The 24,076-nt window shown below is 37.2% G+C and overlaps 2 protein-coding genes across 7 annotated transcripts; both read right to left on the bottom strand.

The window, feature by feature from the left end:
* Positions 1 to 197: 197 nt before the first annotated feature.
* tlr6 (toll like receptor 6) lies at positions 198 to 21,466 on the bottom strand. Of its 6 annotated transcripts, XM_018095356.2 has the most exons (4): positions 21,380 to 21,466; positions 10,660 to 10,792; positions 6,995 to 7,099; positions 201 to 2,995 (listed from the first exon to the last, which is right to left on the bottom strand). In XM_018095356.2, the coding sequence occupies exon 4, from the start codon at positions 2,906 to 2,908 to the stop codon at positions 380 to 382; it is 2,529 nt and encodes an 842-aa protein (XP_017950845.1). In that variant the 5' UTR covers positions 2,909 to 2,995; positions 6,995 to 7,099; positions 10,660 to 10,792; positions 21,380 to 21,466; the 3' UTR covers positions 201 to 379. The 6 variants fall into 6 exon arrangements, with proteins under 6 accessions (XP_031751229.1, XP_031751231.1, XP_031751230.1 ...); XM_031895369.1 differs by lacking the exons at positions 10,660 to 10,792; positions 21,380 to 21,466 and adding an exon at positions 7,498 to 7,745 and having other exon boundaries at positions 198 to 2,995; XM_031895371.1 differs by lacking the exons at positions 10,660 to 10,792; positions 21,380 to 21,466 and adding an exon at positions 7,549 to 7,745 and having other exon boundaries at positions 198 to 2,995.
* On the bottom strand, positions 14,349 to 21,467 carry tlr1 (toll-like receptor 1). The gene is made up of 2 exons (XM_018095354.2): positions 21,380 to 21,467; positions 14,349 to 17,894 (listed from the first exon to the last, which is right to left on the bottom strand). The coding sequence occupies exons 1-2, from the start codon at positions 21,403 to 21,405 to the stop codon at positions 15,482 to 15,484; spliced, it is 2,439 nt and encodes an 812-aa protein (XP_017950843.2). The 5' UTR covers positions 21,406 to 21,467; the 3' UTR covers positions 14,349 to 15,481.
* Positions 21,468 to 24,076: the final 2,609 nt, after the last annotated feature.

The following is a 24,076-nucleotide window of genomic DNA, read 5'->3' as shown; positions in this document are numbered from 1 at the left end:
TGGGGAGGTCGGTAGGGTAAGAGCCTGGAAACCTGACCGCTTTGCAGGTATTGCATGGGTACCCAACCCAATGCAGGTCTCTAACAGCAGTGACTTTCTCAGGCAATTTTGTTTGCAGAACATGACCGCATGTGCCATAATGCCCAGCATTCCCATAGAATTCAGTAGAAAGTAAGAAGCATCAGGCAAATACACAATTCTGCATCGATAAAAATCATTAAAGCAAATTTTATTTATAAATCAGCACAAAACAGAACATGACAAAATGTAAAAGTATTTTAGACTATAAATTTGATTATAAAAAGTGCTACAAATTTTACAAACCTTACACTAAGCAAGTTTTTTCACTTGAAATTGAGCAAGGATTTTCACTGGTCCCTTAGCACGGATTTTCACTTGAAATTGAGTAAGGATTTTCACTTGAAATTGAGCAAGGATTTTCACTGGTCCCTAAGCAAGGATTATCACTTGAAATTGAGTAAGGATTTTCACTTGAAATTGAGTGAGGATTTTCACTTGAAATTGAGCAAGGATTTTCACTTGAAATTGAGTAAGGAATTTCACTCTCTGCATGAGTTAAATCTATACTAATGGCTGCCCTTAAATTAGCCCAAAAAAGGCCATGCTTGCTTTTCTCAGATGGCCATTCTAAGTATGTTCTTTGAGCCATTAGAGTTTTCAGTTTGTAGTATTTAGAGGGAATCAGGTACTGGGGGATCGGTTCAAGCAGAATCAGGATTAGGTTGTCATTGTTTTCAGTATACAATTTGTGGTGAGCAAAGTAGAGTTCATAGTGGCACCACTCACTCTGAACAAAATTGGGAGATAAAATAAAAATTGATTTATAGCTTTTCTCAATGCAGTTTATTATGTTCTCAATTATGCTTTTACCAGGGATAAAATTTCTCTCATGCTGGCAGATTCGTATACAGTCATTGCTTCTTTCAATGCTAGGTAAGAATATGTTCTTTACCCAAGATGCATCATGTTCACTGTAAGAGATGAATGCATTAAAGTCAAAATCCCTTTGGAGTGACTGGTAACCTTGTTTACTAGTTCTTGTTCTCTGCTTGGTTCTGGTGTATTGCCAGATCATTTTCAAAAACCATGGCCCATCAAGGTATTTACAAAGGCCAATAATAAGGGCTATGGAAATAATGATTGGCAAGATTATAACAGGTATCAGAATGAATACATTGCATGTTATTTCTGATATGTAAAAATCTTTTAACATGGTTCCCCTGAGATGGTCAGGATACTTGCAAACATAAGCTTCTGGCCACCCAATCAATGTTCCTGGCGCCTCTTTTTCTTGGTTAATGAACCTTCTTAATTCACAATTACACTGAAATGGGTTCTGGCCAGCACTTATGTGTTTTACTCGACTGCAACTCTCAATAGATTCAATTGAGGGATATAGGATCTGGTTACCCTCAACACCAAGAAGACTAAGACTACTAATATTACTGCAGTCTGGTAAATCACCCAGCCGATTGAATGAAAGGTTAAGTTCTACCAAGTCATCTAAATGGGTCACACCGCTTGGAACATGTGTGATGTCATTGCTCTCAAGTATCAAAATTTTAATACTAATTGGCAAACATTTAAAAATAGATGCTGTCAAAAAATTTGATGCCAAATTCAGCTCGACAATATTTTGAGACCAGTGGCAGTCCTCCTCATCATAGGCCAATAAATTATGACTTGCATCCAAATACTCCAAAGAGGGCATATTCTCTGTCATAGCACTCAGTTTGTATATTTTTTCAAGTTTATTTTTTCTCAATTTTAATCTTTTTAGATTTATTAATGTAAAGCAGTCTTTGAAAAGGTCGTCTGTCAGGGCATTGTGTGAAAAATCAATACTCTGAAAGGTGCTGGAATTGAGAGGACACACCATAAACAGTAAGCTAGCAAAGTTTAACGTCAGGTTTTCAATATTCATATTAGAAAAGACCCTATATACAGAGCTTTGGTCAAACTGAAAAACTCCAACATTCACACCTTGCACATTAACTGCTTTCACTGATGTATTAGAATAATCAAAGGATGTTTTTGCTATTAATCCTTTGAGAGAGAAATCATAGAACGTCAGTGTTTCAACAGAGGAATGCCAGATATACTGAAGTGCCAGGACAATCATTTTCCATTCGACATTAACATGCCTCATTGTTAGATCTGTTACTTTTGAATTTTGTACAATATTGAAAATATATTTCTTTGGATCAATGTGAATATTCCATCTCTGTAAATGCGACAGTTCTAGAACGCTGGTTGTGTTGACAGCATCAAATAACACATTGTAGCGGTCTTCATTGGATAGTACACCAAAGTCAAGCGTAAGCTTCTTTGTGTTCAGTAATAATAAGCTGCCATTTTCATAATCATTTAGGGAGTTTAACTCAATGAACACTTCTTTCAGGTGCAAATGCACAATCCCCTCAAAATCAGATTTTAGAATCTGATCCGCACCAAGCCCAAGATATTCCAGTAGAACCATGTTTCCAAATCCACTGCACACAGATAAAGTCTGAAAATTATTGAAAGAAATGTCCAAATGTTGAATATGACTTGGAAATGTACCAGAGATATTTCTTAGTACATTGTGGGAAAAGTCAAGATACTGCAGTTGGGTGTTAAATTTAAAAATACTGCTATTTAGATACTTCATTTTATTGTAAGATGCATTCAACACTTGTAGATCAAATATATAGTTAAATTCAGATGTTTCCATTGTTGCTATAGAATTAAATGAGATATCCAGCACAGTCGTCAGTGATGAAAGGTTCTTTGGAACAGCAAAAAGAAATTTGTTGGAGTAATTTGCTATATGGCTTTCAAATATTTCCTGCCTGACACACTGTCCACTTGAAGATAAGTAAATGAGCAGAAAGAATATTGCAGCCATATTGTGAATTTGCAGTTTATACTGCAGATCCTTTAATAATTCCCTTATACGATGTCTTGGTGCTTGGGCCCAGATTAAGTATTCATCCTAAAAACAGAAAAAAAATATATTTTTGTTCAAAACTGATGACTAAAATTAAAATGACTACAAAACAAACATGGAACTGGATCATTGAGCTTTATGCCTCTACTGGCTACTGTTGTTTCTAGGCTATCTGCTGTTTGTAATCCAACATGGAACTATATGTGTCTGCTGGCTACTGCTGTTTCTAGGCTTTGGGTAATCCAAAATGGAACTGCATCATGGAGCTGTATGCATATGGTAGCTACTGCTATTTCTAGGCTATCTGCTGTGGGTAATCCAACATGGAACTGCATCATGGAGCTGTATGCATATGGTAGCTACTGCTATTTCTAGGCTATCTGCTGTGGGTAATCCAACATGGAACTGCATCATGGAGCTGTATGCATATGGTAGCTACTGCTATTTCTAGGCTATCTGCTGTGGGTAATCCAACATGGAACTGCATCATGGAGCTGTATGCGTCTGGTAGCTACTGCTATTTCTAGGCTATCTGCTGTGGGTAATCCAACATGGAACTGCATCATAGAGCTGTATGCATCTTCTGGCTACTGCTGTGTGCTGTGAAATCACCCCTTCTTTAGATGGTAACTAGGGGGACTTTTCTTTGGGCAGCCCCTCTAGGAATAGCACCTCGCTATATTTGTCTACGGGTTTTCACTTTCTATTTCTCTTTTGTCCTTTTTGACACGACCATGCCCTTTTGCCGTGACCGCAAATTTGCGTTACAAAATTTTGCAGATGTTTTGCAAAAGAATTCACCAATGGCGAAATGCAGAAATTCACAAATCCATGCCTTTTTGAAAAGTTCGCTCATCACTACTGGCCACATAACATCCTGCTGTAGTTTGCAGATAGTCTGAAAACTGAGTGTGACTGTTGTAGTTCGTAAACTGCATTGCCTTTCTGTAATTTATTTTAAACAATCTTTATCTGAAAAAGTACAAGTTTGTTTCTAATCCACCACCAGGTCAAGGTCCACTACCACCAGGTCCAGACTGTCGATCTGTGGATTCTAACAAATGTCAGTGGAGCTGCTGAGAGATATGACAGACACTCACTATTTATTGGGTCTGTGGGGGTCTGTTTGGTCCTCTTAGGGCCTGTAATGCCAGGGTCTTATTTAAATTCCAGTCCATACCTAGCCTAGGAAATTAATACTCAATCTATAAAGTGAGCTGCTGTGTTTGTATTGACCCTTTTAGTGATCTAATGAAATTGTACTTTCCACTTATATAATTCTCTCTACCTTAGTACAGGTATGGGACCCGTTATCCAGAATGCTTGGGACCTGTGGTTTTCCGGATAAGGGGTCTTTACGTAATTTGGATGAAGTCTGCTAGTAAAATTATTTAAACAGTAATTAAACCCAATAGGATTGTTTTGACTGCAATAAGGATGAATTATATCTTAGTTGGGATCAAGTACAAGGTACTGTTTTATTATTACAGAGAAAAAGGAAACCATTTTTAAAAAATGTGAATTATTTGATTAAAATGGAGTCTATGGGAGATGGCCTTTCCGTAATTCGGAGCTTTCTGAATAATGGGTTTCCGGATAAGGGGTCCGATACCTGTATTACCATACAAATCCATATTTATTTTAACTTAAGATCATACTTCCTACATTATCTGCTGTATTTAAGTTTTTTCAGCTTAACCTTTGCAAATCCCGTATATTGTTGACTAGACTAGAAATGAACTAACTGAGCTATAATGGCTGTAACTTTTCTCATGTTCATACTTGCCCATTACTGGAGTTTGCCAACAGGAAGCAAAGCATTTCTTTATCCAGTTAAGGAATACAGAACATTGAAAACACAATATTCTAAATTAAGTTAAACTTCTCCAGAAGTTGAAACCATGGGGAAAAAGAGGAAATGATACAAAATACTGTCTGCTGAAGCGATAACTTCCCACTTCAAATCATGCAGAAACTGTGCTGAAAATTACATCAACCCCACTGTCCCTTTTATAAAATACAGCAAGGCTTTTCCAAATGCACATGAAAGGTCTCCACATTAAATCAATAATTCAACAATTCCCAGATGGATAGGTTTCCCAATTCAGTGCATAGAGACATTGCTCAGGAGGGCTCAGACTAAGGGCCAAATAGGGTTAGAATTAGGGAAAATGCCTTGTTGGTCTCTTAGATGCTGTTGTAAGACCTCTTAGAAGTTATTTGTAGTAAGATATGTATATTGCAGATTCAAAAGTCTAACCCCCATATGTAATAAAAGGCACTAAGTTTGCCCAAGACCAATAACCCATAGCAACCAATAGCAAATAGGATGTATGCTTTGAATCACGTGACCTACCTAGTATCCTATTACATTATTTTCTACAGGTTTATGTTTAAAGAGCAATTCTGAAAGCTGCTACTCCCCAGCATTATTTAACAGCTAGAATACATATAAATTACATGATTACACGTTTGTTAGAAAACTAACACAATTTTCTTTATTAGTTTATTACAGTACTCCTTTCATTGCATTACCTATTAATTCTACCTACAGCCTGCTGTTACATGACCACTGTGCCACAACTAGTCATTGAAAAGATTTAAGGGAAAATTTATCAAGGGCAAAGAGCCAATTGCTTCTCTAGAGATTTAAGTGAGAAATATTTTGGCCTACTTAACAACCGCTAGAAAGTTTACTTTAATGTGTGATAAATAATATGCTTTTTATGTTAATAAGAAGAAGCGCGTTTTTCCAAAAAAGCCACAGTTTGCTCTAAATTCCTGGTCATTATTATTGCAATATTACTTGCAGATATATAAGCTGAATATCATCTATAGACAATACAGTGACCTAACTGACAAACTTATCAGATCATTGCACATTTAGTCATAGTAAAACCTCAAGGAAGGAAACTCATACATTTTATGGCAGCTGGTCTTTGTGCTTAATTTCTTGTCAATGGTGAAAACTGAAGCAAGGATTGCTAGGTGCAATTTCAAGTTTACCACCACAATACAGTTTTTTTTAATTACCATTAGTATGTACAGTAATTATACTTAGCACGTATCAGTTTATGCAAATTATTAGGAGCAAAATATGCAACAGTAGACAATGGGCACACATTTATCACAATTCTGCATGATTATCCACAGCCAGAACAATTAAATGTGAGGCACAGTTATTAAACGTGCGCTGATTTTGATCAGTGTAAGGCCTCTGGCACACGGGGAGATTAGTCGCCCGCGACAAATCTCCCTGTTCGCGGGCGACTAATTTCCCCGAGTTGCCATCCCACCGGCGAAAATGTAAGTCGGCGGTGGGATGGCACACGCTGCGCAGGGGATTTCGGCATATCGCCGAAGCTGCCTCGCGAGGCATTTTCGGTGTGCCATCCCACCGGCGACTTACATTTTCGCTGGTGGGATGGCAGCTCTGGGAGATTAGTCGCCCGTGACAAGGGAGATTTGTCGCGGGCGACTAATCTCCCCGTGTGCCAGAGCCCTTAAGTAGAGGGCTCCCCTGTGTCTCCCACTGCACCTTGTGCCTCATTTACATTAGTAGAAACAAAGAGCCACTTATTCTACACTAAAGAAAAAAGTGCTAATGAGCCCAATACTAGCACTGTGTCTGCTTATAATAAATGAGATCCATTGGGTAATTAATTATGGTTTATAAACTGAGGATCATAGCCCACAGCAACTACGAGTGTTACCCTGTAAAGGACTGCACTTTGTAACAATGCAGAGGCAGAGTTTAAATATAGTGATACTGGAAGCACAGTTTATTAGATAATACTTTATATTTACACCTCCCTGACATATTTTGCATGGAGATTATCACTATTATAACTAATGGCAAAAATGTTTATACAGAATCAGAAAAGATGATGATGTATTAATTTAGTCTAACAGTGTGGAAGTTAGGCAACATTACTACGTTTGATTAAATGCAAAATGGTTTTCCTTTAACTTAAACAAATATTCAAAAGTTATACTTATTATACTAAGCTGCATTTTCATTCTAAAGAGGATTTCCTTGCTTACCCAGTAGCCTTGTTATGTAATGTTAAAGTAGCAACTCTCTCTCGTCTCTCTGCATTCTTCTGCCATTAACTTCTTCAGATTCCGATTAACTTCTTCAGATTCCGACTGATTTAGAGAGGAGTAATAACATTGCTAAGAGCAATGTTTTTAATGTCACAAGTTTTTGTGCACACTCACCTAATTGCAGAATGTTTATTAACTCTAAATCTGGGTTCTACATTTTACAAAAAGAGTTAAGAGTCTAATAAGTCCTAACTATTGTTTCAGTACCGAAAGCTAGATGATACATAGCACCAATTCTGACTGGGTGTGTGCACTATTTAAAAATACACTGTTCCGTTAAAATGATACTTTTATAAAGCATCTCCATTTTAAGGGTATTATTCCACTGGTTACATAAAATGGCTTAATGTCTGCACGCTAAATGAAAGCAAACATTCATCCCTACACTGTGCTAAATACCCCTGGTTACACAGGAAAAACATTACAAGTCACAATAATACCTGGCATTTCTACCAAGAGAAGTCTTCAGTTATTCGTGGTGTAAAACTTACAAACTATATTTAAAGATTTCTTGATGTTTTGCCTTCATAAATGTATAAAATGCAGATCTGCCTCGGGACGGTGATTTCTGCCTGTTCCATCACAGCCTTCATAAACAAGGAAGTGCAAGCCGCCCAGTTATTTCTCTCTCTCTCTAGACTGTCTGCTTATTGTAGCACTTGATTAACCGGTTTTACGGCATCTGTGCCACTAACAAAATAATGCTTGCTCTTAGCTGTGTAGGTGTATTGGTAGTGCAAAAAATATGAGATCTGCAGTGACGTGCTTGCAGTTAACTCTGATATACTATTTTACTACATATGCTATAATTGTTTGTTAAGACTGAGTTTGAGAAAGAGAAAGAGAGAGATTATAGATAGATAAATTCATGGATTCTGAGCTCAACAAGAACCCTGAACAAAGAAATCACAGGATTGGGGACCTTTACATGGGAGTGCTATGCAGGAGTAAGAAGGTATTTACTCATGGAAAAGAATAGAGATATGGCTCCACAACACATAAAAACAAAGAACTGTTTGCTACCCAAACAGGTGGCTCTGCCCTTAAGGCCAGGGTAGTAGTGACTAAGGCTAGTCAGGGGAATCTGCATATACAGAAATGTATTCTCTCTCTCTGATTGGTTGCTATGGGTAATTAGACCAGTAGCAAACAATACATTTTTTTACTCTTTACCAATTATTTTTTAAATTGATACAATAAAACCAGCACCAAGACAGTGCTTGGGGACAGAGGTGTAACTAGAAAATTCAATTTAGGGTCCACAATATAGGTAAATTGACCTATTCCACCAAGATTTACTGAAACTGTTATTAATTAGAGCCAACCCTCTACATTCCTGGCCGCCCTTGCAACTGTAGTGTCTGTTCCTATTTAGTTACACACCTGCTTGGGGATCCCTTGGGTAGCCTTATCCTTGCCGGATATGCACTAAAACACATAAATTCTACTTAGTAATTTTTCTCTTTTTTGCTTTCTACAGAATTGTGTGAATTAAACCCAATGCTCTAAACTCTATTGTTAGCAATGAGTACTTGGCTGATAAACCTTTTATTGAAAGTGTACTTTATAAGCATTATTTCAATTTTACTTTTACATTAAGGCTCTGCTGGAAAATAACCCAGGAATTTCCCACTTATAGGCTGTCCTTCCCTAACTGCTGTTATATGTTGCCTGTTCCTTGCATTGGGCTACTCTAAGCTTCCAGACTGAATCAGCAGTATGTGTATGGAAACACCTTGAATTTTTTTTGGTAATCAGTAAAGGAAGCAGTGTCTTTACTGAACCACCACTAATAATATCTCAGTAGTATTTTTGTGTTATGTATTTGAAGACTTGTATGATTAGTCAAACATGCTCAATCAGTGTTAAACAGGATTCATATCAAACCATTGCACCAAAGATCACATCTATACCCTGAACAACCTCATTAAGAACCATGTCCATAATACGAAACATGAAAAATATGTGCCTGTTTTGTGGACTTTAAAAGGGCTTTTAACAAGATGTGGCACTCAGACCTGAGGCCTTGGAGTGGGATTAAAACCTTTTGCCTGTATACATGATAAAAACTGTTACACAGGAGGACAGGAGAGAAGATTTTTGTTAAAGAAACAACAGGGAGGCCAAAGGATCAGGAAGAACAGAGGAGAAAAGGGTGCAACAGGATAAGAAGATAGACAAGAACAGAAGTCTTATTGTACAGCGCTGCGGAATATGTTGGCGCTTTATAAATAAATGTTAATGTAAAGTCAAGTGCAAGTTAAAGGGAAAGGAAAAGCTAAGTCACTTGGGGGTGCCAAAATGTTAGGCATCCCCAAGTGACTTGAATCGCTTACCTTCTACCCCGGGCTGGTGCCCCTGTACAGAGAGAACAGCACCAGCCTGGGGTAGCAGCGATCACTTCCTGCTTTGCTGCACGCGCATGCGCAGTAGAGTGAAAAGCCGAACTTTAACACTAAAGTCGGCTTTTTCACTCTACTGCGCATGCGGTTTTCTCCTAACAGGGGCACCAGCCCGGGGCACGAGGTAAGCGATTCAAGTCACTTGGGGGTGCTTAACATTTTAGCACCCCCAAGTGACTTAGCCTTTCCTTCCCCTTTAAACAAATGTCAGTTTTACCAGACATAAGAGAGACTTCACAAAGGTAACTGATTTGGTTAATTTATTGAAAGGCTATATACTTAATGCAGCAGAAATAAATCAATACTAAACAAAGGCTAGATTTTATTCCAACTTATTCAAGTAACCTCTTCACTGGAACGCAGATTTTGCCAAACTCATCCACAGACAAATTGAAAATGTGCTTCATGGATAAAAATTAATAAGAGCAGATATATGCCTGATTTAACATGTGATTCCTTGGAATTGTTTAAATAATTGTGCTACATGAGGTGTGTAATGTATGCCAGACATCTGGGAGGCAAAGGCTTTAAACAAAATAAAACTGTATTAGAGAGGAAAGCTATTAAGACAAATTTAATGCTAATAATAATTTAATTATGAAGACAAAGGGAGCAATAGTGGCCCAGGACAGGGACAACTACATACAGGAAGGTTTAAGACAATTAAATATCCCATGGCATTACTCCCTCTTTAACCATGACCCCATATGGTAGATAAAAAAAAAGCCAAAATGGTCTGGAATGCCTTTGAATTCAGATTAAGTAATGCCTGTTTTAAAGAGTTTTTAATTACTGAACACCATAGTATTACATTATATCTATTATCCAAAGTTCATAAGAGAGTCTGATAAAACCACCAGGCTACCCAATAGTATCAGGACTGGGTTCTTTACTACAACCTCTACTGGAATGTTGACACATTACAAGACATTATCAAAAAATTCTATAGTGTACAGATACAAGAGACTTTCTGAGCAAACTGATGAGTGGCATTGGTTAAGGCTAAAACTGATAACATTTTGTGCAATATATAAGTACAGTGACTGTACACTTCAGCTCCCCATGAGGAGGGGTTGCAATATACCGAGGAGCTTCTTTTACAAGTAAAGGTATATACAGTAGGTATATTTTCTACTAGAGTTAATATTCCTGGTATTATGTAAAAATAGCAGTAAATCAAAACAAAAGGGGAGCACTCACCAGGATAGCAGTCTGTAAAAAGTTTAACCGTGCTGCCACGCTTCTTGCCGCCCCCGATCAGGCCAAAAACTTTCAGCAAAAAATTGTAAGTAAAGAGCGGAGCACAGGATAACTTCTTCGTTTATTTCCATATCTAAAAACAAGGCAAAGCGTCCTTACCCCACAGGTTAACGCGTTTCAGGCTATATGCCACTTCCTTATTGTGTAAAAATAACTTTAGGTTTGACAAAGAATTTTATATACAACTTCAGGGAACTGCCATGGGATGTAATCTAGCTCCAGATTATGCAAATATTTTTATGCACGTGTTAGAGAAAAAAATAGTTTTGCATAACAATGTTTTAAGATAAGAGTTTGTGTTATTTCTTTTTGTGGATGACATATCCTTATCTGAATGCATTTCTAACATACCTAAATGTTCAGTTCAGTACATAAGTTCTTTATAATATTATATGTATTCCTTCATCCTATTCCACTGGAGAGTGTTGTTTATGAGCAAATATTCTTACTTTAAGTGCACAGAACAACATGTTTCGGAAGAGAGCTGGGTAGATTTTCCCCACTGTTTGCCTTAAAGGATAAGTAAGCAAAAAAACATGCCCCAGAATAATTTACCATATTTCTTGTATTTAGTCTCGTGTTGTTTCAGACACTAAAAACTGCAGCTTATTTCAGCTACTTATAGCCACACCCTTTCTTTTCTGAGCTCTCTTTAATCATTAAGACAGTCAAAGAAGCGTCTACTGTGCCTGTTTGCTGCCTCCGGCTCCAGTGGAAATCAGTCAGACACGTGCAGCAGGTACCTCTTTGACCATCTTCACGGAAGAAGGAATTAGCTGAAATGAGCTGCAGTTTTCAGCTTGTGATTTAGACATAATATGAGACTGAGTGCAGGGACAAAGGTATGTTATTCTGGCCAGTATTTAGGGTAATTTTACAGATAAAAAACGTTTGCTTATTATTATTTATTTTTGTCAGGTGTTCCATTTTTGGGGTGAATTTGCATCACTAATATCTTTGCTGCTTAATTTTTCAGCTCAAGTCTTGGCCCAAAAAATACAAAACTTTGTATAGTGAGCTGTTTGTTGGATTTACAGATTCAATAATCAGTGTAAGTTGCAGTAGCAAACAGGATTTCTAAATGCAAGAAAGATATCAGCTAATCTTTTCACTGGATCATAACTTACTCAGCCTATGTTTATATTTGTATAACTTCTATAGCTTCTAAAACAAGAGTCCCATCCATACTGTATGTCATTTCTAAGCCATAGCCAGTTTCCCCCCAACATTTAGGGGGTGATTTATCAACTTTAGATTTTAGAGTTTAAATTTATTTTCATGGTTCGAGCTTCTTTAGCGCCAAAAAATCAAATTCGAAGTATGGTTAAAAATTTGGAATGTCTGGTATTTATTAAATGGGTCTTTGACATTTGAGTTAACTTTTAGTATGATGCAGAGAGTAATATTCTGAGAAAATTTGCATTTGGTCTTTTTTTTTTAATTATTTTTACTTTTTTAATTATTTCCAGTTTGGAATTCCAGCAGCTATCAGGTTGCTAAGGTTCAAGTTACCTTAGCAACCAGGAAGTGGTTGGAATGAGAGACAGGAATATGAATAGAAGAGTGCCTGAATAGTAAATGTAATGAAAGTAATGTAATGAAAGTACAAAATTGTAGCCGAACAAAGCAAAAGTTTTTGGGCTGCTGGAGAAAGGCAAATAAATCATAAACTATCAGAAATAAATAATACAGTCTAATTGAAAAGGTGCCTTGAATTATCCAATCTATAAAATATTAAAAGTTAATCTAAAGGTGAACCATTCTCTTAAGTGCAAAAACCTGTAAACTTGAATGTAAAACTTCACCTTCTAAAAGCTTGAGAGTTTATATAGAAGTCAATGGGAGTTCTAGGCAAAGGCAAGCCATATTTTCCAGTTTATATATACAAATTTTATTAGAGGTTTTTTAATCAAACAAGTTTTCCTTATTAATAAATAAGCCAGCATTCAATATGCAATTTCAAAAAAACAAACCTGAATTCGAAACTCAACAATTGATAAATAAGCCTATTAGCCTTTTATTTTGTTACAAAATCATGTAAAAATGATTTTTTTTTAGATAATATCAAGAAATCAATCTCATTGAATATTGCATGTGGCCTTCTCTTTTTGTAATTGGTTTTTAAAACATTTCTTCATATAATTCAGATCTACTCAGTTAAAAATAGCCATCTTTAAAGGACATTGGTTCAAGAAGGAGAAATTATTGGTTCAATGGTGAAATGTGGAATTTCGCTGCAAATCCATGTCTGGCGAAAAATTTCACTCATCACTACCAAAGACCTCTTTATATAGAACCATTTAAGGGTGTACTTTTTATTACTATATTACACTGTTTACATATCAAATAATTCACTCTACCATTTAAAATGCTATTCTTGAACCAAAAAAAATGTATTTTTTAGGTGTAATATAGGTGTGTAGGTGCCATCTCAGTGCATTGTGCCTGAGTCTGAGCTTTCAGAAGAAGCCAGCGCTACACATTAGAACTGCTTTCAGGTAACTTATTGTGTCTCCTACTCCCATGTAACTGGAGGAGTCCCAAGCTGGACTTGGATTTCTTACTATTGAGTGCTATTCTGATACCTACTGGGAGCTGCTATCTTACTCCCTTTCCATTGTTCTGCTTTTATCAGAGCACAGGTCACATGGCAGTGGCACCCTGGGAAATGAAGAAAATAGATTTCAATGCAGGATTCTGCTGGAGAAGCTCTATTAACTGATGTGTTTTACAAAAACATGTTTTCCCATGACAGTATTCCTTTAACTATAAGTATGTTACGTAATGTCCTGTTCTTAACTTTTTATTTGGTCTTTTATTCATTTTTTTATAGTGTTATATTATTATTATTATTACTTGCCATACTTTCAACTTTTAAACCAATAAAAAAAAAAACAAAACAACTTGTCCTGTGAGACTACAATGTTATTTCTATTTTAACCTTTCATTATTTACCTTTCTCTTCAGCCCATTACCTAAGCATATTCCAGTCTCTCATTGCAACCCCTTCCTGGTTGCTTGGGTAAATTGGACTAAATATCTGATATTCTAAAATGGAAAGCTGCTGAATAAAAAGCAAAATTGTTCAAGAACAAAACAAAAAAAGACCAATTGCAAATTACCTGAGAATATCAGTCTATATCATACCTAAAGTTATTTCAAAAAGTACAAAGCTCAAGGTATTCACACTGTTTCAGACTGACAGTAGAGGGGGTATAACAAATGTTGGGGTTAAGCACTCGAGCAGACTTGTGGCATGTGTTCTGGAAGCTGCTGATTTTGGGGGAGGAGTAATTATTACGTATCCTGTACTATAATGACAGTACTGAAAAATGCAAACCTGTCATTTAAACAGATATTTGAACCAATAGACAATTTTTGCATTTGGGTCCTACTATATTGTTTTGCTTAGTTTTGGTATTCTACATTAATGGTCATTTAGCAATATCTGTAATATATTCCATAATTCCATAGTGGAAAATATCAAGCCCCAATTTTACAGTCCTAATGCATTTCAGTGGGAGCAATTCCCAGATTTTAATGTTTTCCTACATTTTATGATATAATTTTGCCATATTTTTCTTAAAAACCCCTGTTTATCCCGTGTCAGTTTTCCTGCATTTTATGTCTTTTTTTTTTTTTTACACCATTTTTACAGAAAACCCCAAATTTCACGTATCTCCCATTTTACCTTTTCCCTTAAAAAAATGTAATTAGTACTGTAGCTGTCACCTTAAGAGATAAAGCTAGCAATAATAGATTCCCATTTTGCATGCATATTTTTATATAGAAATACAAATATGTAGAGAAGGAACACATGGTACATTTAAATAATGTATACAGTATATAAATATTTTAATACATGTAACAAAAATAAACATCTACTTCAAATACCTTATGGATAGCTTTGCAACTTTTGCACCAAACTTATAAATATATCAGGGCTCATGTATGTCAACAAGTGCTGTGGGAATAGTACAATGTCCCCCCTAGAATTTCAGTGTCATTGCGGTTGCAAGTGGTCAATGCATTTAGCATAATTTGCTGCTCCTAACGATATTGCGTTTATACAACTGTGTGCACATTTTGTTGCAAATCAGACACAGTTGCATGGAATTCCATTTGGCATAATTTCTGATGCTTACTGGTCCTTACTGAAGGAAGCCCTGGAGCTACTGCCTGGTCAGGAGGATGTAGCAGCTCCAGGGTACCCAGGAGTCACTATGCACAAAAGTGCTCAAATTGGATAGAAAGGCAGGAAGGACTAAAGCCGGCCATGCACACACCGATAATATTGTACGAAACCACAAGGCACCCGATATCGCAAAAGGCTGTGGATATTGGTCGACTCGTCGATCGGCAAGGTTAAAAGATTTTGATTGGACGCCATTTAAGGCGCCTGAGAATTAGAAGAATTAGATAGAATTTCTATTGTTTCTACCTCCATTTCCGATGATTCAGCCCTGAATGTCAGTGGAGGGTGGGAACAGTCTTTCGTGTGACCAATGGTCGCATGAAAGATCGAAATTTTGTGTGGCCACCTTATGTGGCACCAAGCTCAATTATATGGAAGTGCAAGGAGCTCACTTTGACATGCATCTGACTGCAGGCAAATTGCAGGGACCACATCTGCACTTGTAGAGTTTAAAAGGAGAACATGTTTTTAAAACTCGTAATGATTTGGTCTGTGGGGGTTGGAAGTGAAGGGGGGGGGGTGCCCGGACCCACATTTTTCACTGGAGCCACTGGATACCAATTTTTATTATGTTCTTACTTCAGGGTCTGCCATGTCTTCCTCTTTAATAGAAAGGTTTACATGAATTGCTTCCCTGAGGTTAGCCCAAAAGAGGGCATGTTTGCCTTTTTCCTTTGGCCATTCAAGGTATGTCCTATGCTTCATTATCGATCTTAATTTGTTATACTTATTGGGAATTAAATACTGTGGGATGGGGTCCAGTAGTATCAGAATCAAATTATTGGAATTTTTCCCAAATAAAGTGTGCTGTGCAAAATACAGCTCATAGTGACACCAATCACTCTGAATAAAATTAGGAGACAAAACAAAAATGGACTTGAAACTTTTTTCGATGCAGTCAATTATGTTTTCAATGATTGCTTTACCAGGAATAAAATGCCTTTCATGGTGGCAGATTTTTATTGATCCGTCTTTTCTTTCAAGATTTGGTAGCAACATATTCTTTACCCAGTCTGAGTCTTCCTGACTATAAGAAATGAATGCATGGAATAGTTTGTCATTCTGAATGTCTTGCTGGTTAACATTCCTTAACCTGTGCTTTGTTCTAAACCATCGGAACAACATACGAATATACCATGGCACGTCAAAATAAAAACATGCAGAAACCACAATGATTGATAAAATAAATATTGTACCCAGTACAACTCCTAGAAGCATTGAAATATTGCATGAAATTTCAGGTAAATAAAAATCTTGAAGGAAAATTCCTCTGAGGTTTTCAGGATCTGCACATTTATAGGACTCTGGCCATCCAATAAGCCTTTTTGGAAACATGACTCCCATCTTAACAAACTCTCTCAGGTCACAATTGCACTGAAACGGATTTTTTCCAGCACTTAGATATTTAACATATTCACAGTTCTGGAGGAATTCTTTTGATGGTAAGTTTATAAGATTTTCATCAACTTTTAGGACCCCCAAGTTATTGCCAATATTGTGGCAGTCAGGGATATCTGTTAGACGGTTTGATGCTAAATGTAGTTCTTTTAGGGACACAAAATTTTTAACTTCTATGGGGATGCTGGAGATTTGATTTTTAGAGAGATCTAGTATCTGGAGGTTGATGGGAAGGCAACCAAAGACCGAATTTGTAAGCCCACTCTCAGATAAGTTTAGGAATACAAGAGAATCCATCCATTTGCATTGTTTCTCATTGTCAATATGAAGTCCATTTCTACTGAGGTCCAAATGCTTGAGATTTGGCATTGTGAGAGTCATAGAACTTATTTTTGACATTTGCTCTAATTTGTTATTTTGTAAATTCAGTAATTCTAATTCTTTGAGATTGGCACAATTTTGAAAAATATCATCTGTAAGTCTGTTGCTTGGAAGGTTTATAACTCTAAAAATGCTGGGCGCTGGAGGACAAAAAAAGAAATACAGTTCTGCTCTAGAGAATGTTATATTTTCCACAAGCATTTCTGCAAACATTTGTAGGGGATGAGTATCACGAAAGGACACCACCTCGTTAGTCAAATCCTCTACTGTAAGAGATTTTATTGAATGATGCAAAAAGTCCATTTTAACATACTTGAGCTCATTTTGAAGTCTGAAGATTTTGATGTATAGATGCTCTATTGATGAATCCCAAATAGGCGGCATAATTTTAAATATTTCATTTCCCGGCATTGCACCATTGCTGATGATTAGATTGACTACTTTGGAGTTTTTAGTAATCGTGGAAAAGGACTTTGTGAAATAATCACAGTGTACATCACATTGTGCCCCAGAGACCTCTAGAGTTGTGGAGGTGTTTAAAGCATCACTCAAAAGGTAAGAACTTGCTAGATTTAGGTTTGTTGGTAAATTGATAAGCAGTTTATTTGTATTCAGAAATTGTAAGCTTCCATTTTCATATTCCGTCAAGTCTTCCATCCCCAAAAATACATATTCAAGTTGCATAGGTGCAATATTTAAAAAACTGTTAGTTTGGATCTGCTCGGCACTCAGGCCAAGATGTTTCAGTTGGGACAGTGCCGTAAATTCTTTGCAAAAATGCATTTGTTTAAAGTTATTGTATGAAAGGTCCAGATGCTTAATGTTTTTAATATATTGTAATGATTGACATTGTATCGTATGCAATCTGTTGTTTGATATGTCTAAATACTCTAGAGAAGGATTGAACTGAAACACCGAACAGTCTAGTTCTTCAATTGAATTATATGAAAGATTTAAAAATTTCAAATCTAAAAAACAACTAAAGTCACTTGTTTGAAGCTGAGTTATGTTCCTTTTAGTTAAGTCCAGCTGAGTATCCGCAGAGGGACAGTTTGAGAGACCTCTAGGCAGCCTCCTGTGGATGAACGAGGCTTTGCTGCTTTCAGACTGAACTAGTATGTAAATGCTTAACATGAAGAGAAAATACAGGTATCCATCAGCAGTCACTTTCGTTATGGTTATAAAGCGCTCACACTGAAACCTGTAAATGAGAGTTAATTCAATGTGGTGTGATTTAAAAAAAACAAATATATTATTGCAACAATGCAGGAATGTAAATTACTACTCACGCCCCAGTTGCCATCCTATGTTTTTTTAACTCTATTAAGGATGGCTCAGTTATTCATATAGGTACAAATATTTGGCTCATATACTTATGAAAAAGCCACTGCATGAATAGGACATATTGGAACACAGCCAAGGAATACTTTGGATCATTGCTTTCACACTAGGGTCTGGTACACTCTGCCCATAATCTGTCCACAATTGCCTATGCTTACTGATGATTTTATACTTTGTTCCTGCCAAAAAAATTAAAAAATTAGTTTCTAATAATTACACCTGCACCATGCTCGGGCCACAAATCCAGGGGTGGTTTTAAAGGATAAGGAAAGGTAAATTCACTGGGGGTGCCAATGTTTTAGACACCCCCCAGTGAACATCATCGCTAACCTTAGACCCCAGGACATTGCTTCTCTCTGCTAAAAAGTGCAGTGGCCTTGGGTGCTGGTCCGGCGCATCACTCCTCCATCTTTTGCTCCTCCTCCTCCATCATTTTGCTACTCCTGGCAAGCGCATGTGCACAGTAGAGTAAAAGAATTTAAAGTTGAAGTCCAATTTTTACTCAACTGTGCATGTGTGGTGTCCAGGACACCTGAAGAGGTATGCTACAAAGGTAGGAACACCCCCCTGGGCAATCTAATGTCTAACACATTAGCACCCCCAGTGAATTTGCTTTCAATTTTCCTTTAACCTAACCTAAACTTATAATTAATAACAATGCTCCTGTGTTCTTGAATACGTATATACTTACATACAATATTAGGGCAGCATGAAGCAATGTGCATTGATTAAGCTATTTTAGCCAGATCAGTTGCCCAGGTTTGGAATATACCATATATACTCGAATATAAGCCGAGTTTTTGAGCACTAAAAATGTGCTCAAAAAGTAAGCCTCGGCTTATACTCGAGTATATGGTATGGATGTGCCTAATGTGCTCGATGTGGCGATGTGCCCCCCCCACGGGCATCTGTCCATGCGTACCTGCGCGCTTGCGCCCGCACTCTGCCTATGCCAGCTTCCCAACGGCCATCCTAACTGTGCGCTCTTCTCCTGTGCACTCTGCTCTTCTCCTGTGCGCGTTTCTGATCTGCTTGGCACCGCAGTCGCGCCAGTGACGTCACGCGCCCCCTTCAGTTACTCATGGCCTGATCTTAGACCTTGTAAGATCAGGAGAAGAGCAGAGTGCACACTCCTTCATTTGCATTTCCCAGTAGAACTTGCTGATTCTAGCAGAACAGGTGTTCTCAGAGGCTACAGACTGGCGGCTGGGAGGTGAGTTCTCAGAAACAAAACAGCACTTTGAAACTCCTTGGTGACTGCAGCAGCCTCTCCTTAACCCTTTCCGAGCTCACAGTGTTCCTAGGCAATGTCTCAACAAAAATGATGCCTTTTCAGCTTGCTCTACCAAATTACCAAATCAAACAGACAGAAATGTGGGGCCCCAGATGCACAACTTGCTTATTTTAACCTTATTAGAATTTATTTTTTGAATGTTTTTAAATTATTTGATACCAGAAATCCTTGCAAACAGAATACCTTTGGGGTTAATATTAGTTGTTAGTCGAGCCCAGAAACATCCAGTAGGGGGCCCTTTATCCCCTTATCCATAAACTGAGTAGGTTATGGGGGTCTTTATGGACTTATGAAGGGTAACAAGTTGAATATAACCAGATTTAGACTGAGATTTAAAATAGACCCTCTCCTGATCTTTGCCCACTCCACCATGTCTAGTCCCTTTCTAGTACCTTTCTTAAGCCACCACTGTCTAAAACACTCTATACCCTATATATATTTCTTAAGCTAGACAGGGGGCAATTTTTGGGATACTCAATTAAACCAAAGTGTGAGCACACTTTGTGTGCTGGCTCGCTCGCACCAGCCCTACTGGTGACACCCTAGGCTTATACTCGAGTCAATAGGTTTTTCCAGTTTTCTTAGGTAAAATTAGGTACCTCGGCTTATATTCGGATCGGCTTATACTCGAGTATATACGGTAGTATCCTGAAGGCTCCAAAATGCATACATACCATTTTCCATTCTTAATTTGACTGATTTGCTATTTATTTGTAGTACCTTGTATTTGATGATAACTAAACTTGTGACAAAACAAATCTGTTTGTGTTTTTGTAATATTTAAATATCTTTATTAGCCTTAAGGTAGAGTGCCTCACATTACTGAAAGATCCCTCATCTGGAAAAACCCAGATATTCTGGATTATAGATGCCATACCTGTATTTTCATTATAGTTTAATTATACCTTAATTGAGCCTTAATGAGTGCTTCCACAATCTCTTTTATAATAATCAGTATTTGTAAAGCGGCCAGATAGTCTATAGTGTGTTACAGAAATGATTCCTCAATGTACATTAAGAAGAAGAATGAAAACAAGTCACTTGTAGAAACAGAGCTTGTCATAGGTAATTTCTTCCACTCTTTAATCACTTCTATGGAACTTTCAGGGACCTATTATTCAAAGGCTAAAATCTCATTATCCTAAAAATCCCATATAAGTGAATCAATAGCAGCAGAATTTCCCAGAGGTGATATCTGTTTTAACTTTTAAAAATATGTGCTGTTGATGCAAGGAAGAAATGACATTACTGTCAGCCTGGACCTCTCTGTTCCAGAGTGCCTTTAGGGGGTTGCTTTAATAGCCAGAAAGGGTTTCTAACAAGTAAAGGTACAAAGTACAGGTATGGGACCCGTTATCCAGAATGCTTGGGACCTGGGGCTTTCCGGCTAAGGGGTTTTTCCCTAATTCATATCTCCAACCTTAAGTCTGCTAATGAAATTATTTAAACAGTAATTAAACCCAATAGGATTGTTTTGGCTCCAATAAGGATTAAGTATATCTTGGTTGGTATCAAGTACAAGGTTCTGTTTTATTATTACAGAGAAAAAGGAAACCATTTTTAAAAATGAGAATTATTTGATTATGGGAGATGACCTTTCCGTAATTCGAAACTTTCTGGATAATGGGTTACCAGATAAGGGGTGCGATACCTGTACTAACACTATGCCATAATTGGCACAGCACTTTTGTGGGTTAAAAAAAAATTTAATTTTCATCCATATTTCGCAATTTGCGCATTGTACTGGCCCTTGTGTCATTTACAGCTTGATGTTATTGGTTTCAATGCAGAAGACAAAGTAGTATAAATAAGCCCATTTACTAACATTTATATATTTTTTCATTATCAAGAATCATGGTTTTTAATGCTAAACATCGTAAAATAAAACTTTTTACACAAACTTTAACAAAACCCCAAAACTTTACTAAAACGTTACCATCTAAAAGCTGGTCAATAGGAACTGTCCTAGGCAAATTGGAACAATATACTTTGTGATTTTAGAGGTTTTTGTGATTGTTTTTTTTCATTTATAAGTGCATAAAAATTCTTACCAAAATGAGGATTTTGAGGTTTTCATTTTCTTATTTGGATTTGTTCCACAGGTTTTTTTTGTTCGTGCTTTTTATTGAAGGCTTTTCAAATAAATTACTTGGCATTCAAAATCATTATCCAGCACAGAAAATCTGTTTAAGATTAATCAAAGAAAGGATTAAACTTTGTATTGATATTTCACTTAAAGGGCACCTATCACCCCTAAATTATTTCCCTCACCAGAGGTGCTGGCTAATAGAGCCTGCATTTTGGTTGTGGAAAACAATAGTTTTTCTTAATAAAGAAAACTCCCCCCACCTGTGCTGGGCTACCCACATTGGGAGGGAGCACCCGATGCCGGCAGCCATGCTGGTTGGCATGGCTGGCATTTCAGATATTAAGAATTCTGTCTGTAGTATATTTTTTTAAAAGATGCTCCTTTTAAAAGTACAATTAGTTCTACTAGATATAGAACAACCAGTTGTGCATTAGTTTTCCATTTGTAAGATTTTTGATCTAACACAAACATTACCTTTATCTCCTTATTCAATGTTTTGAGCATGTGACACAGACAATAACAGTGTTTGCTATCATTTATGAATTTAAAGGCATATATAAATGCTGCAGCATGTTAATTATCGGAAAAAAAATACTTTGCAATTAGTGTTGCTGGTCGATGGTTTGGCAGATGAAGCTATTTTAATATCAGTCTTTTCAGGTTGCAATTGCTCTCCTTCACATTTGGGTGTGGTGAGGAAACAGCTATGCAAAACAGTGACTCATTTGGTTTCTTGATCAGAAGTTGCAGTTACATCACTAACAGGAGTCTCTTCAACAAATTAGTATTAAAATGTTAAAATAATTTAAATAAAAATGCAATGATAACAGAATGGATACGCCCATATGGTCTGAATGCAAGAACGGGCACTTTTCCCCCCTCCAATCACCTGCATAGTAAAAAGTCTTTTTAAGGAGCTGTTTATGTTAAAATAAACTCTTTAAAGGAGAAGGAAAGGCTAAATCACTTGGGGGTGCCAAATGTTAGGCACCCCCAAGTGACTTAAATCACCTACCTTGTACCCCGGGCTGGTGCCCCTGTTAGGGGAAAACAGCACCAGCCCGGGGTACCTGTAGACACCGCTTCCTCCTTCCTACTCGCGCTGCTGTGAATTTCCCGGGGCCGGCGCATGCGCAGTAGAGTGAAAAGCCGACTTCTCTGTTAAAGTTCCACTATTCACTCTACTGCGCATGCGCGCGCAGCGAGAACGGAAGGAGGAAGCACCGGCAGCTACCCCGGGCTGGTGCTGTTCTCTCCTTACAGGGGCACCAGTCCGGGGTAAAAAGTAGGTAATTGAAGTCACTTGGGGGTGCCTAACATTTTGGCACCCCCAAGTGACTTTCCCTTTCCTTCTCCTTTAAAATAACATTTTAAGATTAATGTTACTCTGTGAGACTCAATTGCAATTCTTGTATGTGTAACTGAAATTTTGGGTTACAGGCAATTATAAAGCAGGACCACAAGCTTATTCATTTTGACCAGTTTACAAATTGGTGGTAATTTGGTTGCTACTTACGGCTGATACCAGCATGGGATCCATAATCCAGAAAGCTCCAAATTATGGAAAAGCCACCTCTTATAAAGTCACATGTTAAAATAAAAATCTTTTTATCTGTAATAACGGTAGTAGCGTGTTGTGCCGTGTTAGCCATTGAAAAATGCAGAAAATGTTGGGTTAGATGATACCTTTTATTGGCTAAATGAGTAAGTTAAAATTGCAAGCTTTTGAGATGCTAGTATTACATGTCTTCTATTAGAGTTTAATTTAATCTAACATCGTTAAGCCTGATGAAGAGATGTAATAGTAGCATCTCGAAACCTTGCAATATTTGCCTACTCATTTAGCCAATTAAAGGTATCACCTAACCCTACATTATTGGTAAGAATATAACAGTACTTGAATCCAGCTACAATATAATTAAACAATCCTATAGGGATTATATAATGTTTAAATGTTATATTAGTAGACTATGGTGGTCCAAATTACGGTAAGGATCACATATCCAGAAAACCTCAGATCCCAATCATTCTGGATAACAGGTTCCATACTGTATATCAAAAACAAGCAAGTCAATGTGTGTTAAAGAAAACAGGTCAAATTTTAGATGAAAGAAAGTCAACTCACCATGAGACCTTTGGTAAAAGCGATACTTACAGTGGTGCAATGGCTGTGTAATCAATTATTGCAGAGGTTAAAATCCTTGTGTGTTCCTATGTTCTTATGGAAACGAAGTTTTAGATTTCATGGCCTATAATAGATAACAAATTAGCCACATTTAATTTATCTGAAAAGGTTATTCTTGGCTGGTATAAAATGTCTTGGTGCTTTAACTGCCAAATCAAACACATTCTTGGACTGACATCATTTTAAAAGTATGCCAAGATGGGCCTAGATGTTCTATATATGTTTATTATAATATTGCTAAGGTAATTTCCCATGGGTTTGACTGCTGGTATGCTTAAGGCTAATGACACATATGAACAACACCAGTAGAAAAAACCCCAATCTGCCCTGATCCTCCTTATGTCGCATTATGTAAGAGTCCTATAGACCCAACTCTTCATTTTTGGGCTGAAATTTGCCTCATGGGAGAAATGACATGTAAATTTCATTTAAGTTGTGCCTTTTTAACTCTTACACAGTGCAAAAACAATTCCA

The sequence above is a fragment of the Xenopus tropicalis genome, chromosome 1, assembly GCF_000004195.4.
Source record: "Xenopus tropicalis strain Nigerian chromosome 1, UCB_Xtro_10.0, whole genome shotgun sequence".
NCBI lineage: Eukaryota > Metazoa > Chordata > Amphibia > Anura > Pipidae > Xenopus > Xenopus tropicalis.
Note: the sequence above shows the minus strand (reverse complement) of the source record. Positions and strands in the feature narration are given on the sequence as shown.

Coding starts and splice junctions, on each gene's coding strand:
- tlr6 (XM_018095356.2), bottom strand. CDS start 2,908: ATGGCTGCAATATTCTTTCTGCTCATTTACTTATCTTCAAGTGGACAG.
- tlr1 (XM_018095354.2), bottom strand. CDS start 21,405: ATGAAAACCTCAAAATCCTCATTTTG. Junction 17,895..21,379: donor ACCTCAAAATCCTCATTTTG/GTAAGAATTTTT, acceptor TCTCATTTACAG/GTTTCAGTGTGAGCGCTTTA.